At 40.4% G+C, this 13,991-nt stretch overlaps 1 protein-coding gene across 5 annotated transcripts in view; it reads left to right on the top strand.

The window, feature by feature from the left end:
• Nucleotides 1-13,991, top strand: part of COL22A1 (collagen type XXII alpha 1 chain) — a 241,567-nt gene that overhangs the window by 149,635 nt on the left and 77,941 nt on the right. For all 5 annotated transcript variants that reach the window (XM_064398335.1, XM_064398343.1, XM_064398346.1 and 2 more), the window contains 5 exons: nucleotides 2,003-2,056; nucleotides 11,231-11,284; nucleotides 11,645-11,698; nucleotides 12,667-12,720; nucleotides 13,888-13,941. In XM_064398335.1, the coding sequence (XP_064254405.1) occupies nucleotides 2,003-2,056; nucleotides 11,231-11,284; nucleotides 11,645-11,698; nucleotides 12,667-12,720; nucleotides 13,888-13,941 (270 nt within the window). The remainder of the gene's footprint in view (nucleotides 1-2,002; nucleotides 2,057-11,230; nucleotides 11,285-11,644; nucleotides 11,699-12,666; nucleotides 12,721-13,887; nucleotides 13,942-13,991) is intronic.

Here is a 13,991-nt window from a genome sequence, read left to right as displayed (position 1 = left end):
CAAGAGGAACAGGCAGGAACTGATGCACAGGAAGTCCCACCTGACTATGAGGAAGAACTTCTGACTGAGCACTGGAGTCTCCCTCACTGGAGATATTCTAGAATTGTCGGGACACAATCCTGTAGCTTTGCTCTGGGATGGTTCTGCCTGAGCAGGGAGGTTGCACCAGATGAGCTGCTGTGGTGCCTTCCAGCCTGACCCATTCTGTGATTCCAGGATCTGTGATTCTCTGTTCTGGCCTCAGTGTTGTAGCTCTGGAAGCAGCCACCTTGGCATGTAGCTCCCACATGCACAGGAAACTGGAGGTGGCTCATCTCCCGTGTCTGGCCCCCCAAACCACATCCTGTATGCTTTATTCATAAACTTATATATTTATTTAAATGAGTATTCTAACAGTGCCATTTGCATGGTCACCTTGGCAGTGAGCAAAATGATCATCTTTAACTAGAAAACATATGTTAAATCATGTGGTGACATGAGTCCTTCAAATTAAAAATGAGATCTTGTTGGCTTTGACAAGAAAAGAAATGATGGACTTTGGAAAAACAGAAGGAGCATTTATAAATCGTGGGTGTGCTGGAGTATATAATTCAAATTTTTATTGAGTCCTGCAAATGATTACAAATTCCTTCTGATACCTGAGGATCCTACAATAACTCCTTTAATATTCTTCTTAAGTTCTTCTGTATATGAATGCTGATTTTCATTGTTTTAGGGTGGATGGTTGCTGGGGATTTTTTAATGAGAAAACTAATTAAAATAACTGATTCTGACACATCAGATAATAAATCTCAGTCACAGCTGAGGAAAATATGATGAAAACTTGTTTTGCTTTTGATGGTTTAGATTTTTCATTAATTTAAGTCAGCAAAAACTGCTGTTAATAGATGCTGTTTCTGCACATCTCTCAATGAAGAAAAATAAAGGGAAGATTTTATATTTGACCCTTCACATTATCAGGGACATTAAACTTTGTTAATTATCTTTTCCTTCTGAAAAGGAAATCAGTCTGGATGAGAAGCAGAAATAAGGGAGGAAAAAGTCTGTCTCGCAGATATTTACATGACTCCTCTTGTACTCTCCCACTATATTACTAACAGCCTTAGAAATATTTATAATTCAGTGTCAGTTACATATGAGGGAAAAAGAGATAATTTTTATAAAATATTTGACTTACCTAAAGTAACATAGCAAGTCACCCTTTGGGTTAAGAAACAAATCCAACCTCTGCCTTAACCCAAGTGCTTACTCCAGCCTTTCTTCCTCATTTTTCTCATGTTGGATTTTTTCCTGTTAAATTTTTTGAGATCAAACCCATGGGGACACAGAGGTCCAGCATCCATACAGGTGACCATGTCTCAGGGATGTACTCCAACTCTTTGCCTCTCCTTGCCTTGCACCAGTGGAGTTCTCTGGTTCCTTTGAAGGGATATTTTTTACTTGCAGAGGAGTCCATGAGCTCTGCCCTTTGGTACTAATGCCACCTTTATCTAGAAATCATGGATTCCTGTTTCCCACCTTAGAGATTGTGGATCTTTTCTATTCAACCATGCATCAGGGTTCTCAATTATTTTATTTCTTAATGCATGAAGCAGGGCAAGGGACCAGAGGGACACTGCATTACCTCTCAGCCCGTGTTTACACTTGGCACCTCCCTTGGCTGCATCTCAGCACCATGACTTCCTTCCCCTCTGTAGGGGGAAGCCAGGTGGGATTGCAGAGTTGTATGAGATGCCACAATGTTCATGAGAACAGCTCTCCACTTTACAGCTATTGTCACAATTTGGGAGATACAGGATTGTATCTCCCAAAGATACAATCTGTATCTTTATCTCTGTAAAAGACAACTGGGGTTTCATTTCCAAATGGTGTCTGTTGTCTTAATTTCTAAATTTTGTGTTTTGTGTAACCATTGATTTACCAGTTTGGTGGTGAAAGACTGGAAAATCAACAGCAGTTTTTGGTCTGCTCTCTAATTTGTGCTCCTCTGTTGAACATGCAGGGTAAAAAGGGAGAACCAGGATTCCCAGGAATCAATGGTCTGATTGGCCCTCAGGTAAGCAATAATTTCTTCATTTTCCTATAATATGTGTAAAACTAGATTTGGTGGCAACAGGAGACATGGAACCACACAATGCAGCTGGTGGGATCTTCTTTTTACTGTATTTGAAGTTAATGTTTCTCCCTTTAAGATGCAAATAATTTGTCTTGTTGAGATTGAGAGATGTCTGTCTGTCTGTCTGACAGCAATTTCATTTACCTTCCAGAGGTTTTCAACATCTTGGAACCAGGACAGCTGTGTTGTATGGGATTTCCCCATTGCCTGTGCTTAGAGCAGCATCATCCCAGAGGGAAACCACTGATTTGTTTTTAGTGAGGAAGGGGGATGTCTTAAGTTAATGACCCCTTAACTCCTTCCTTTCAAAGCTTTTGGCAAATTAGAGCTCCAAATTGCATCAAAGCATCATAAGGGCAACACAGAGTGGTTTATGTTAAGAATCATCAGAGAGGATTTAGCTCCACCATGGATCAGCCTGTTTGGCCCTGTGTTATAGTAACACTGACACCTCTGACATAGTTTCTTGCTAATTTTGGAGACAAATTCTGCAGACGTGAATCACTTTGTAGGGTCACCCCTGCAATAAGAAAAATAACTATGGGAATGTCCTAAAGCAGAAAAGGTGCAACCTCACATTGAGCTGACTGCTCAGAATAAAACTGAGCATTTCATTTGTTCCCCTTTCAATAGTAAATTAACAAACTGGACATTGGCTTTAGGATTGTATTTCAATAATTGCTAAAGTCTGGGGAAGAATGATGAGCTTCCATTGCTACAGCTGTTGGTGATGCAATGCAACAAGCAGCACACTGCTGTACTGGTGTGGGGTTTAGATGGTGGTTGCTGCTATTGATTCCCCAAAAAGCATCTCCTGTGGAAAAGCCACTCAGGTAAGCATTCAGGGAAAGCAGTCAAGTCCACACACACCACACTCACCACAGCTAGGTCAGCAAGGAGAGCCAGAAGGGCCTTTTATATGGCCAGTTCTAGCAAGATTTATTCCAGCACACTGAAATCAGGGAAAAAAGACAAAAAGGGAAACCACGACCAAAAAACAAGACCGTGTGCTCTGCACAAGGTTGAGCAGGGGAGGGCTGGGGGCGGTACAAAGGGCAGGGCAAAGGGCATTGGCTTTCAGGGAAAATGGGGCAGGCCACCAAGGACACCACAACCAATGAGGAAACCTGGAAAGGAGAAACCAGGGGAAGTTGGGACATATGGGGAAAGGAACTGGGATGGGTCAATGTTAAGCAAAAGTCCATGAGGAAGTGCTTTCTGTATGCCCAGGTGGGGTGAATTCTGTGGTGTCTCCAAGGGAGGGCTCTGGGGATTTCCCTGAGGGGGAAGGAATCACACTGCTAGACAGCAGATACTGATTGCTCATTTATTTGCTTTGGCAATTTATGCCCTTGAAAGCAGGAGGAATGATCTAAATGTGGTTTTTGTGACAGGAGTTTTGTAAAGAGCTGCATACCTGTCTGTGGAGAATGTCAGAAGTTATCCAAGGGGTGGAGGCCCCATGCAGGTGAAGTCTCTTGTGTCCAGTAGGGAACCTCGTCCTGTAAAACATCACTTGACACTGGTTTTCATATTTTAAGACTTTTTTTCTCTTGCTACATTATCTAATTTGCAAGTATTTCAGCAGCAGCCTGCAAGAATGAAGACAGTGTTTCTAATGGATTTTGAAAGATTTTAGAATTATAGAATATTCTGAGTTTGAAGGAAGTCAGAAAGATCATAAAATCCAACTTCTGGCCCTGCACAGGACACCCCAAGAATCCCTTCCTACACCTGAGAGTGTACATGAATGCTTCTTGCATTCTTAAATTGTTGAGTCCAACACCCTGCTTTTGTTGTGGTATTTTTCTTAGGTTAGTTGGTTGGTGGGTTTTGGTTTTTTTAAGTTTAGTTTTGTATTTTTTTTTCTTTTCCTTCATTTTGGAGGAAGATTTTTATTCATGTATTATTTTTAAGATACCTGACAGTATCCATCCAAACAATGTCACACTTACTTAGCTCAAGTTCCCTGCAAATTAAACATATATATGCATGTGTTAGCAATTTTATAAATGTATCTGTGAAAATTGCTGACACAGGATTAAGTAATTTTCCTTTTTGCACAAGCTAAATAACGTTAGCAAATTTTATGTTAATTAAAACTGCACAAAATGCTTGCCCCATCAAGGGATACTTAAATTGACTCTTCCTCCAAGCTAACTGAATGAAAGGTAAAATATTGTTCCTATTCCTGCAGTGGCACTCTGTTCTAGACATATTACTGCAGATTTCCATGTTTCTCTTTAATGAAAGTGCTTACATTCACTTTGTGACAAAACTACTTTTCAGCTTAACAGCACTTCTTGTGGCATTAGATTTTTAAAACATTTTATCAGCATTTTCTTTTCTTTTTCCTTAATTAGACTATGCCCCAAAAATGCCCAGGAAGAAAAGTGGGTTTTTTATACTATAGTTACATGGATATTCATTCAAGTTATGTATGGAAGCCTGTGTCAGCTGGTCCTGTGCTGTGCCCATGGTGTTGAGGGACAACTGATTTGAGTTGGCTGCACATAAACTACATTAGAACATAAAAATAGTCTCCCTTTCCTTTGCAATTTTAAATTTATGTTTTCTGACCCGATTCCCCACATTGATACCTGTATGGACAAGAGGAAGGCGTTGATCCGGGAGCTTTAGAAGGCTCATTGTGGCTGAAGGACACAGGAAATATCTTCTGAAGTTATTATTGGGCTTTGTCAAGAAAAATCATTGCTGTCTTTCTCAGTCCAGCTGAGAAGCTGCAGAAGATCAGGCAGTTGTGCAAGGGAACTGACTTAAGGGCTACTCTTGTGGTTCCCTTCTAGCTCAGGATACTCTGTGATTCTGTGGTCCAGTGATGAACTGCAGTTAAGTCACTCCAAGTCTCAAGGACCATTTGAGAGATTATTCGTCAGACCCTGAAGCAGCATCTAAGAAGCAACTTCCCTGCTAGGCTGGGGATGTTTTGTGGCAATAGTGTAGCTTTGTCTCTCTTTGCACACACCAACTCAAACCAATTTATAATATAAAAATATTTTTAAATATTTATTTTTCCTTCCAAATCAGCTGTGGTGGTGAACCTGCCCATCTGCTTATTTATTTCATGTTGTCTGATCAGCACCTTTAAAAATGAGCATTTATTTTCCAGTCATCTTTGCAAATGGTGCTTGTTGCAGCATCATTAAGCCATGGAATAGAAACTCTGGATATTTTTTCCTGTCTGGATTTGAACAACTTTCTGGCAGCAAGGACACAGACACCTGAACTTAATAATGTGTTTGTGTTGTTACTATTTATTTGTACTATTTTAGTGTCCAGGAACCTTAATCATAGGCCCAACTTTTATTGCAGTAGGATTTCAAATGCAGACTGAAAAATGAGCATTTCTGTAGAGAAATTTAGGCTGAAATAATTCTCAGGCACTCTGAGCTGTATCATGGAGTTACCAGGGTTTGGCTCCAAATGCAAGCACTTTTTGGGTTAAGAATGGAGATGCAGGTGCCTGCTCCTGTTGATGAAAATGCAATTAATATCATCAGTGGATCCTGAAGCTCTCTTAAAACAGGCACCTACAAATGGGCCACTGTCGAGGCTCCCCAGCTGAGTGGGTAATTGCTGGCCACCTGGCAGACAGCAAAACACACCAAAAGTCTTTGAGATTTAAAGAAAAATGCCATACCTCTGCCTTGCAGTACCTCTGGGCTGTTACTGTGGCTTGTTTTGTGCTAGATAACCTGGTGGTGTAAGTCAGACCTAAGAGGGGGACCAGTACAAGCTGTACCTGTTATAGTCCTGGCTGCCAGTGATTCAATTAGTATAGACTTGTCTGTAGGGTGTGAGCTCAAGCCTAGCTTTTCTTAAGTAATTCAGGAAATAAATGATCTCCTCTGAAACACACAGTGTCCTTAATGTCCTTTTTATAATGCAAGTTAATACTGCAAAATGTAAGGAAAGGATGTGGGCCCCAGCTGCAAAGCTCAGATTGAATTCAGACTTTGCCAGTGCTGCTTGGAATTGGAAGATATTGCTCAGAGCGATCTTTAATAAGATCTGTACCTTTAAAAAAATAAATTTAAAAAGTCCTCACCTGTGAAGATTGCTAATTGTGCTGAAACAAAAGACATTAAAGGAGGTTTTTTTAGTTGTTTTTTCTCATTTGCTGCACTGACTCAGTCAACCAACTCCAAGCAAACACATGGGGAAATAAATCTTCCTCTGTAGACAAAAGAGATCATGTCCATAGCTTACACTAAGTGATTAAATTAAACAAACACTGCCTTTCACTGGAAGCAGGAAACTCTCCTAGAAAGACTGCTGTGTAAAAGTCAACTTTATTCCGTACTTTTAAAGAGCTGCAAAGACAGTCTGGAGAATTTTTTGTTGGCAGAACTTTTATTTTAAATTTAATGTTGGTACTCCAGTTCCAATGCCACATGATGAAATGACTGGAGACTGGATCCGTGTATGAATTATGGCGCTGTCACTGATGCTGACTGTAGGATATATATTGTAGACAAATGCTCACATCTGTTGGCTCTTCAGGCTTTTGATTTTTAGTGTCATCAGCAACACTTTTTTAATAAGTTCTCTTACTTTGTATTGATTTGTAAGGCAGGATTTAGAAACACGGTGCTCTAATGCAGCATTTCAGAAAATATCTCAGTCATAATTTCCATTTTAGATTGGATGTAAGGAAACATTTCTTCACTGAAAGGGTGGTCAAGCATTGGATCAGGCTGCCCAGGGAAATGGTGGAATCACTGTCCCTGGAGCTATTTAAAAGAAGTGTCACTTTAGAGATGTGATTTGGCAGCGGCTGTGGCAGCCCTGAGTTGATGGTTGAACTTGAAGGTCTTAGAGGTCTTTTCCAACCACAATAATTCTCTGATTGTATAATTCCAATTCAAGTGCTAGTGGCTGGGGTGAGAAATGAAAAGCAGATTTGAAGAGCTGATCCTGGATTCCACTCAGATGCTGTGGAGGAGAAGTGCAGTGCTGGAGTAACAAAGGACACAGTGAGACACGTGAAACTGGCTGCAACAGCTTCATTTCTGATGGGAAAGGGATGTAAATAAAGGAAAGACAGCACAAAGGCAACAGGAAGGGTCTGTGGAGTCTTTCTAAGAGGTGAAATTGTAGAGAATGTCTTTGGAGATAGGATATCTTTAAAAACTGACAGCCTTCTCTGTCAGTGGGATTCCCACTGAAGAGAAAGTGGAAGGGGAAAGGCTGTCAGTCCCTCAGTTACTCATTTTTCTCTCATTTTGGCAGCAGACAGTATGCTTCGTGTGCCCCTTCTTGCTTGTGAAGTGCTACACTGCATTAACAGCCCAGACCAGAAACTGTTTTAATATGGATTAAGGGCTCATCTGAACCTTTGTCATAATGTAAGAAAATCCAGATAACAGCATGGAATAATACACAGATAATATTCTGTTTAGGCTTTGCCTTCAGGTGTCTGGGAAAGCCATCAGACTTCAGTTTTCATTGTGGAATATCATTTGTTCACCTCCCTTTAAGACTTAATCATCCCTTCTTTCATGGAAAAGAGATTTAGGTCCAGCTGTCTACTGATGGAGTCACAGACAAAGGTTTCTGTTCCTTCTCAGAGCCTCCTTAGGGAGTCCACAACCTAAATCTTAAAATCTCTGCCTTTCCCAGCCCATCTTCCAGCAAGGTACACACTGGAAGAGGAGAGCACTGGAGAATGGGTTCTGGAGGACAGATACAGCTGTGTCTCCAGTAGGAACAGTGTCAGATTTCTTTCCTGAGCACTGTCACTGCATTACATTGCCTAAGGATTGGGCTGGATGAAACACAAGCCTGAAAAAAATCCACCCTTCACAATGTTTTTAAAGATATCCTATCCCAAAACACATATGCCTCTACACAATATCTAGATTTTAGATTTTAATGAATATTTGAAATATTTTTGTTTCAGAACAGCAGTTTGAAAATATTCTGGTCTAAACATTTTATTAAAAAATTCTGTGTTTTGCATTTGTTTTCCAAAGTGAGTTTGTGTTGATCTGTTCTAAAATCAAGTTTTCATGTATCAGTTCTTGCTTCAACACTTAAAAACCACATGTCAGAGTGTTTACCAGCCAGAAAAAAAAAAAATACAGCCTGTGATTATTTTCTTCTGATTCAGGGTTTTAACAGGACAACACCTTGTTCTGGATTTGGGATGGGGACTCTCATCTGTATAATTCATCAAATAATCTTTGAAAAAGGTGGTTGTATAAATCAGGTGCTTTAATCTGGATTCACTTGAAAAAGGTAGCAAAGAAAACAGATGGTGTGAGATTTTTTGGGGTAAACATTACACACAGTCCTGCTGCAGTTCTATCCTGTTGGGTTTTTAAAACATAAATAGATTCTGTCAGTTTGGTGAATTCTAATATTTAAAAAAATATTACTTGCTCTGGATTATACTCAGAAATCAGGAGAAGGGCTGCAATATGAGATGTTGATACACAAGTGAAACAGAAATTGTCTGCACAGTAGCAAAAGGGAGTGCTCTGGCAGGGATATTTATTATGTATTTCTGCCATTTTATTTCACTTTGTCCCATCACTTGCTGTATACCAGGCAGCAGAAAGCAGGAAAACCAGTAGGACAGTCAGTGACTGCTGTGTGCAGTCAGCTGGAGCAGGCTGACAGCACCCTGTTCATCTCCAAGGGATAATAAACTGTTCTTTCTGTGTCCACCTCAGAGATGATTTTATCAGAAGAGCCTCTGATTAGTGGGTGTAGCATTTGTTGGTACAACACATGGCGAGGCTACCTGTAAACCAGTCTGGGCATGATATCCTGGGTAGTTGTCTCTTGGAGGACAGTGAAATTGAATTATTAGTGGCAATTTAGGAAAAGGATCAGATCAGTGGGATTCAATTTCAGAATTTACAGTTGCATAAGGTTATTGTGGTCTAGGATATGGAAAGTTTTAGAGAGTAATTAGAAATTGTCTTGGATAGTGACAATACCAAGAGTTACTGGGAGAAGGAGCTGGGATGAGGAGGATGAGTAGCACTTCACATTTAGGGATTATACTGGTTGCTGACAGATGCTGGACTAAGACTTTGCTGTTAGATCAGATTGACCCCTGCCAATTCACTGTGTGGGGTAACACAACATACCTGTGATTGCTTGGGCTGAGGCTGGGTCCTGACTGGGGTTTTTCACCTCCTGATAGAAATTCCCTGGTGTAGGGCTAGGAAGGATGTGTTTCCTGGTGGGAGATGGTTCACTTACTGACAGAGAGAGAACAAAATTAAATTATCAGGAAGGAACTGATGGAATTGTCAAGGAAAGTCTGCAAATTTACACATAGCCTAATCAGTTTGTAGTTCTTCTAAAGTTTTACTTTGTTTCCCAGTACTCCTCTCATTATTGATGGAAACCCCCTCTTGGAGCCCATACCTTCTGTAGGGCCTCCCAGCATTGCCCTGTAGGGGTGGAGAAGGGCCAAACAGAATTTCCATGTGCTTGGTGTGTGTTTGCTCCATCCAGCTGTGGCTGCACACAGTTGTCTGTGTGTAGTATTTTCTCTTGTGCTGAGTTTATTTGGACTGTTGAGTCTTTTCCTTGAATGGTGAAGCCTTTGTAAGTGAAAGATGGTCTTGACTAGGTGTCTCCTGATGGGTGTAGAATCTCTAACTGCAGGACTCCCCAGGAATTAAATCATCAGCATCAGTGCGTCTGAAGGCACTCGGCAAGTGAGAGTGTTGTTGACAGGAGAACTCCATGTCTGTTTTGAGTTGCAATGAGGCAAGTGCAGCTACAGTTTCCTTTTCTGGACTCTTTGCCCCATCTATTGGTGAGAGACTGTTTTAGCTCCTGGCTGAAGCTTGTGAATGTATTTTATAAGATCACTTATCTGCCACGTCTGCCAAACCATGCCTCAAATGGATCCTGCTCCTCACTTTTTTACACCATTTTCTTCTCATCACCTACATTTTTCATTAAAAATAAATGCTAATATTGACCTATGACTTGTAATACCTTAATATTGAAGGATGATAGGGAAAATGCTGTCTGTCCAATTTCTGTCTTGTATCAACTGCTCAGTTTCAAATCTCTACAGAGGTTTTGGGTGGGGGGTGGTTTGTTGTTTTCTAAGCAGAATCACACCAGAACTCCCTGTATGCTGAAAACTGAAAATTAGTGAGATTGTCATGTTAGAAAGACAGAAAGAGGCAGCCAGGGTAAAATTTCAGCTCAGTCATGTATCTGTTTCTCTTGCTGTTTGTTCAGGTCCTGATCCAAAAAATGCATGAACACATTTCATTCTGAGCATAGGAGAAATCCTGTCTTGTCTGCAGGGGAAGCTGGCAGTAACAAACACCTCTGTATCTCAAGCAACATAATAAGATTTGTCAAGGCTGGAAACAAATCTCTCATAGGAAGCCAAATTTAACAATATGCTTGATGCATAAAAAAAGATCCATCTTTAAACCAGGTGTCTATTGAGAGAGTATTTCTCCTAAGAGAAACAGCTGTTGCAGGGAAATGAAGAAGAATGTTAAGATATTTCCAACTGAATGTGTTAATTAAACTGTGAGTTTGTGAGGATCTTTTACTACCTACCAGGTTGATGTTGAGCAACAAAACGGCGGCAAAATTTGTTTTAAGACACTTGAGTCATTGCAGCATTTCTCTTGGATTCATATTTTTAATCCCATCCTCCCAAAAAAGGCAAGCTCAAACCACAAGCCTGTTCATTCATTAGTTGCTTTCAGCAATTTTTTTTTTTTTTGCAGAGGTAAATTATTCACTTTGAAACAACATGAATCAAGGTTAATTCTGTCTGAATACTCCAAGGAATCCCACTGATCAAGCTTTGTGTTGTGGATTTCCCCTTATGGCCTTCCACTCCTCCTTCTCTTGTACTGGAGTAGAGGATGGAGCTCCCTTTGTAGCAATGGCAGCAGTGACTTAAGCAGAAGAAAATGTTCTACCTGTGTTCATGGCCCCTTGCTTTGGCATCTTGCACTTTTTGGGTAAAGTTAAGCAAATAAAGCTCAGTGCTTTTGCCTGTTTCCTACAGGGCCGCTATTACACAGGGAGGACCTGAGGCTTTCAGCTACTACCAGAGAATTTGATAAATTGGCTTTGTTTTCTCTCTTGCAGGGACCTCCAGGGCCCCCAGGCACTGCTGGACCCCCAGGACCGCCTGGGCCACCGGTAAGAAAGCTTGAGGAGGTTTTGTTTTATATAAAGGAGAAGAAAAAACAGCTGGAGAAAATTTTAGGTCATGGCTTTCAGAGGGAACAGAGTTAAGGCCTCTGGCAATGTGGATTTTCTCTTATATTTTCTCTGCTGCAAAGCCACAGCTGGTCCTAGAGCACAGCTTCTCCCTGCTGAGCCTTGGAACCACGTTTGTGCTTCCTGGGGATAATTCAGGGTCTCCAGGACTCCCCACAGCAATGACCTGACTGCAGTGGAAGGGAAAAGTGCACTTCAAGTGAAAGCAGCAATCTCCAGTGAGATTCCTGCAGAGAACAGAAATACTGATTTATTTTTTCTCCTGATTTCATTTCTCAGGGACTGCCAGGAGAGATTGGAGTTTCTGGTAGACCTGGACCACCTGGACCAGCTGTAAGTGTTGAGGAACTGTTTCCCTCACCTCAAAGTTCTTCATTACTTCAGATAATTTAATTCTGACATCTGCTTTTTCCCCCACACAAGATTTTAACATGGGCTCCAATACTGTCACTTTTACTCCATAAATTAATCTCCGATACTTTTTCTGAATAACAATTTTACCAGGTGCAGCCCCACTATTCTTATGCAATTGGATCATGATATTTTCTTTATATGATACCTTTTAAAATTCCTTTTGCATTTGACACAGTATTGTTTCTGCAAACCTGGAATTTCCTGAGTCAGTCAAATAACTCATGATTAAAATCTCAGATTTAGCAGAGTGTAGCAATTTCTGTTGTTCTTAAGTCATAAAAACTGAATAATTAAATACTTAGTACAGAATTGCCACCTACAGTCTGCAGTGTGTATAGATTGACTGACACTTGGAAAAGGGAAGAAAACTTTTTTCTTGCCATTTTAAATGCATTACAGGAAGTAATTTTAATTCTTATCTTGCTGAACCACTCTGTTACTATGTGCTATATAATTTAATTTTAGGTGTCTATCTACTCTATAAGAAATTGCCAAGATTTAAAAGGAAAAACATATGTTAAAATATTACAGCTACAGTTAATAGGGACTTATAGAGAATAAGCTCAAATATAAATAAGGTACATAAAAATTTAAAGATCCTCAGTACATAAAAGTTTTATACTGGAGTTTCTCTGTAAAAATGCTGACATCCAGTGGTCATTCACTAAAACTGGGATACTGGAAGAAAGTGCAGAGCAAATATGTACAGTGTGAGAATTTTTGTGTCTTTTGAGAAAGGAAAAAAATGAAAAAAAATCAAACCAAAATGCATATTTTCTTTAACTTAGGTGGGTGGCAGGAGGGATGAGCTGAGCATATTTATGCTGAGTTTGCTGATAACAATTTAAGGAACTGGAACTTAAAAATTATGTTTTCCTCTTGTTTAGGGGCTGCCTGGCAAAGATGGACTCAGTGGGCTTCCAGGGCTTCCAGGTCAAAAGGCAAGTGACACCACAGACACTGGGATTGAGCTCCTTAGCTGGGCAGATCATTGGGGTGAGCAAGCAAGGGAAGCAGGAAAAAGCAGCTGGGCATTGCAAACAATCAGTCAGGAAATCCAGTGACTCTGGCAAGTCAAGGCATATATCCAAAGCACAGAGAAGTGTAGCAGGCTCCAAAGATGTTCCTTTCTTTCCTCCTTGAAGGGCTAGAAAGAAGGGATGCCATCCCCCAAGCCTTCTCTAGGTTTGTGTGTCAGAAAGGTGGTTCTTTATTTTTTCCTATTTCTTCTGTCCCATTTGAAAGCTTTTCCAAATTATGGCTTGGGAAGGGGAGTTGTCTCTTCCATTGTCTATGCATTAGGAGAAGGGAGACAGTAAATTTAGAGATAGGAGACACTTGATTTCTCATCTCCCTGCAAATAAGGGACAAAGAAATGTACCATGTTTTGACTGCAAAGTCCAAACTAGGTTTTGGGGATGATGATTATATTAAAGATGATTATATTAAAGAAAACAGCTCTTCACCATCTATTGCCTTGGATTGACATGGCAGAGGTTTTCTTGCTTCTGCTACTTGATCCCAGGTCTAGTAGAGTCCCCAGCTCCCATTTATTGATGAATAAAGGTGAGGAATTTGTAGCCCATAACATATTTCTGATGTTAAACAAAGTTTGGATTTTATCCACACATCCGTGTAGTATTTCCTGCACTTCCCAGCTGTGTAGCCACATTTCAACCACTGTAGCCTCTGCTGTCCATGCTGATGCCACCCACATTGGAAGATCAGTTTTAAAGTATTTACACAATGGATCCAATGACTCACTCCCAAAATTTTCCATTTTTTAAAAACACTTTCTAACTTTATAACCACATACAGTTTGAAGAAACTGAATGGAAATGGTTTTTTCCCAGATCATTCACTCTGGACAACTTTAATGTAACAGTAATTGTGTTATTCCAGAAATTCTCCAGTAGAGAGATTGCAGATGGGATTGCAAATGGCACTAGAATGGAAAAACATTCCAGGAGGCATATTCTCATATGACTCCATTTACATCCTCAAGCTGATCCTGAGGAGCTGAGTTAAAATACTCCTCACCATTGACGGCAAATGTGCTGCACAAACACCAGAGGAGTTTGTGTATTGACCTGTTGTGTTCCCTGCAGGGAGAACGAGGGGAAAAGGGTGAGGAAGGCTTTCCTGGAAAAGTTGGCCCTAAGGTAAGGGATTGTATTTCATAGTCTGCTGAGTATCTACTGAGTACCAACCT

Source organism: Passer domesticus, chromosome 1 (assembly GCF_036417665.1).
Source record: "Passer domesticus isolate bPasDom1 chromosome 1, bPasDom1.hap1, whole genome shotgun sequence".
Classification (NCBI taxonomy): Eukaryota; Metazoa; Chordata; class Aves; order Passeriformes; family Passeridae; genus Passer; species Passer domesticus.
The sequence above is the reverse complement of the archived record's forward strand: the minus strand, read 5'-3'. Positions and strand labels throughout refer to the sequence as shown.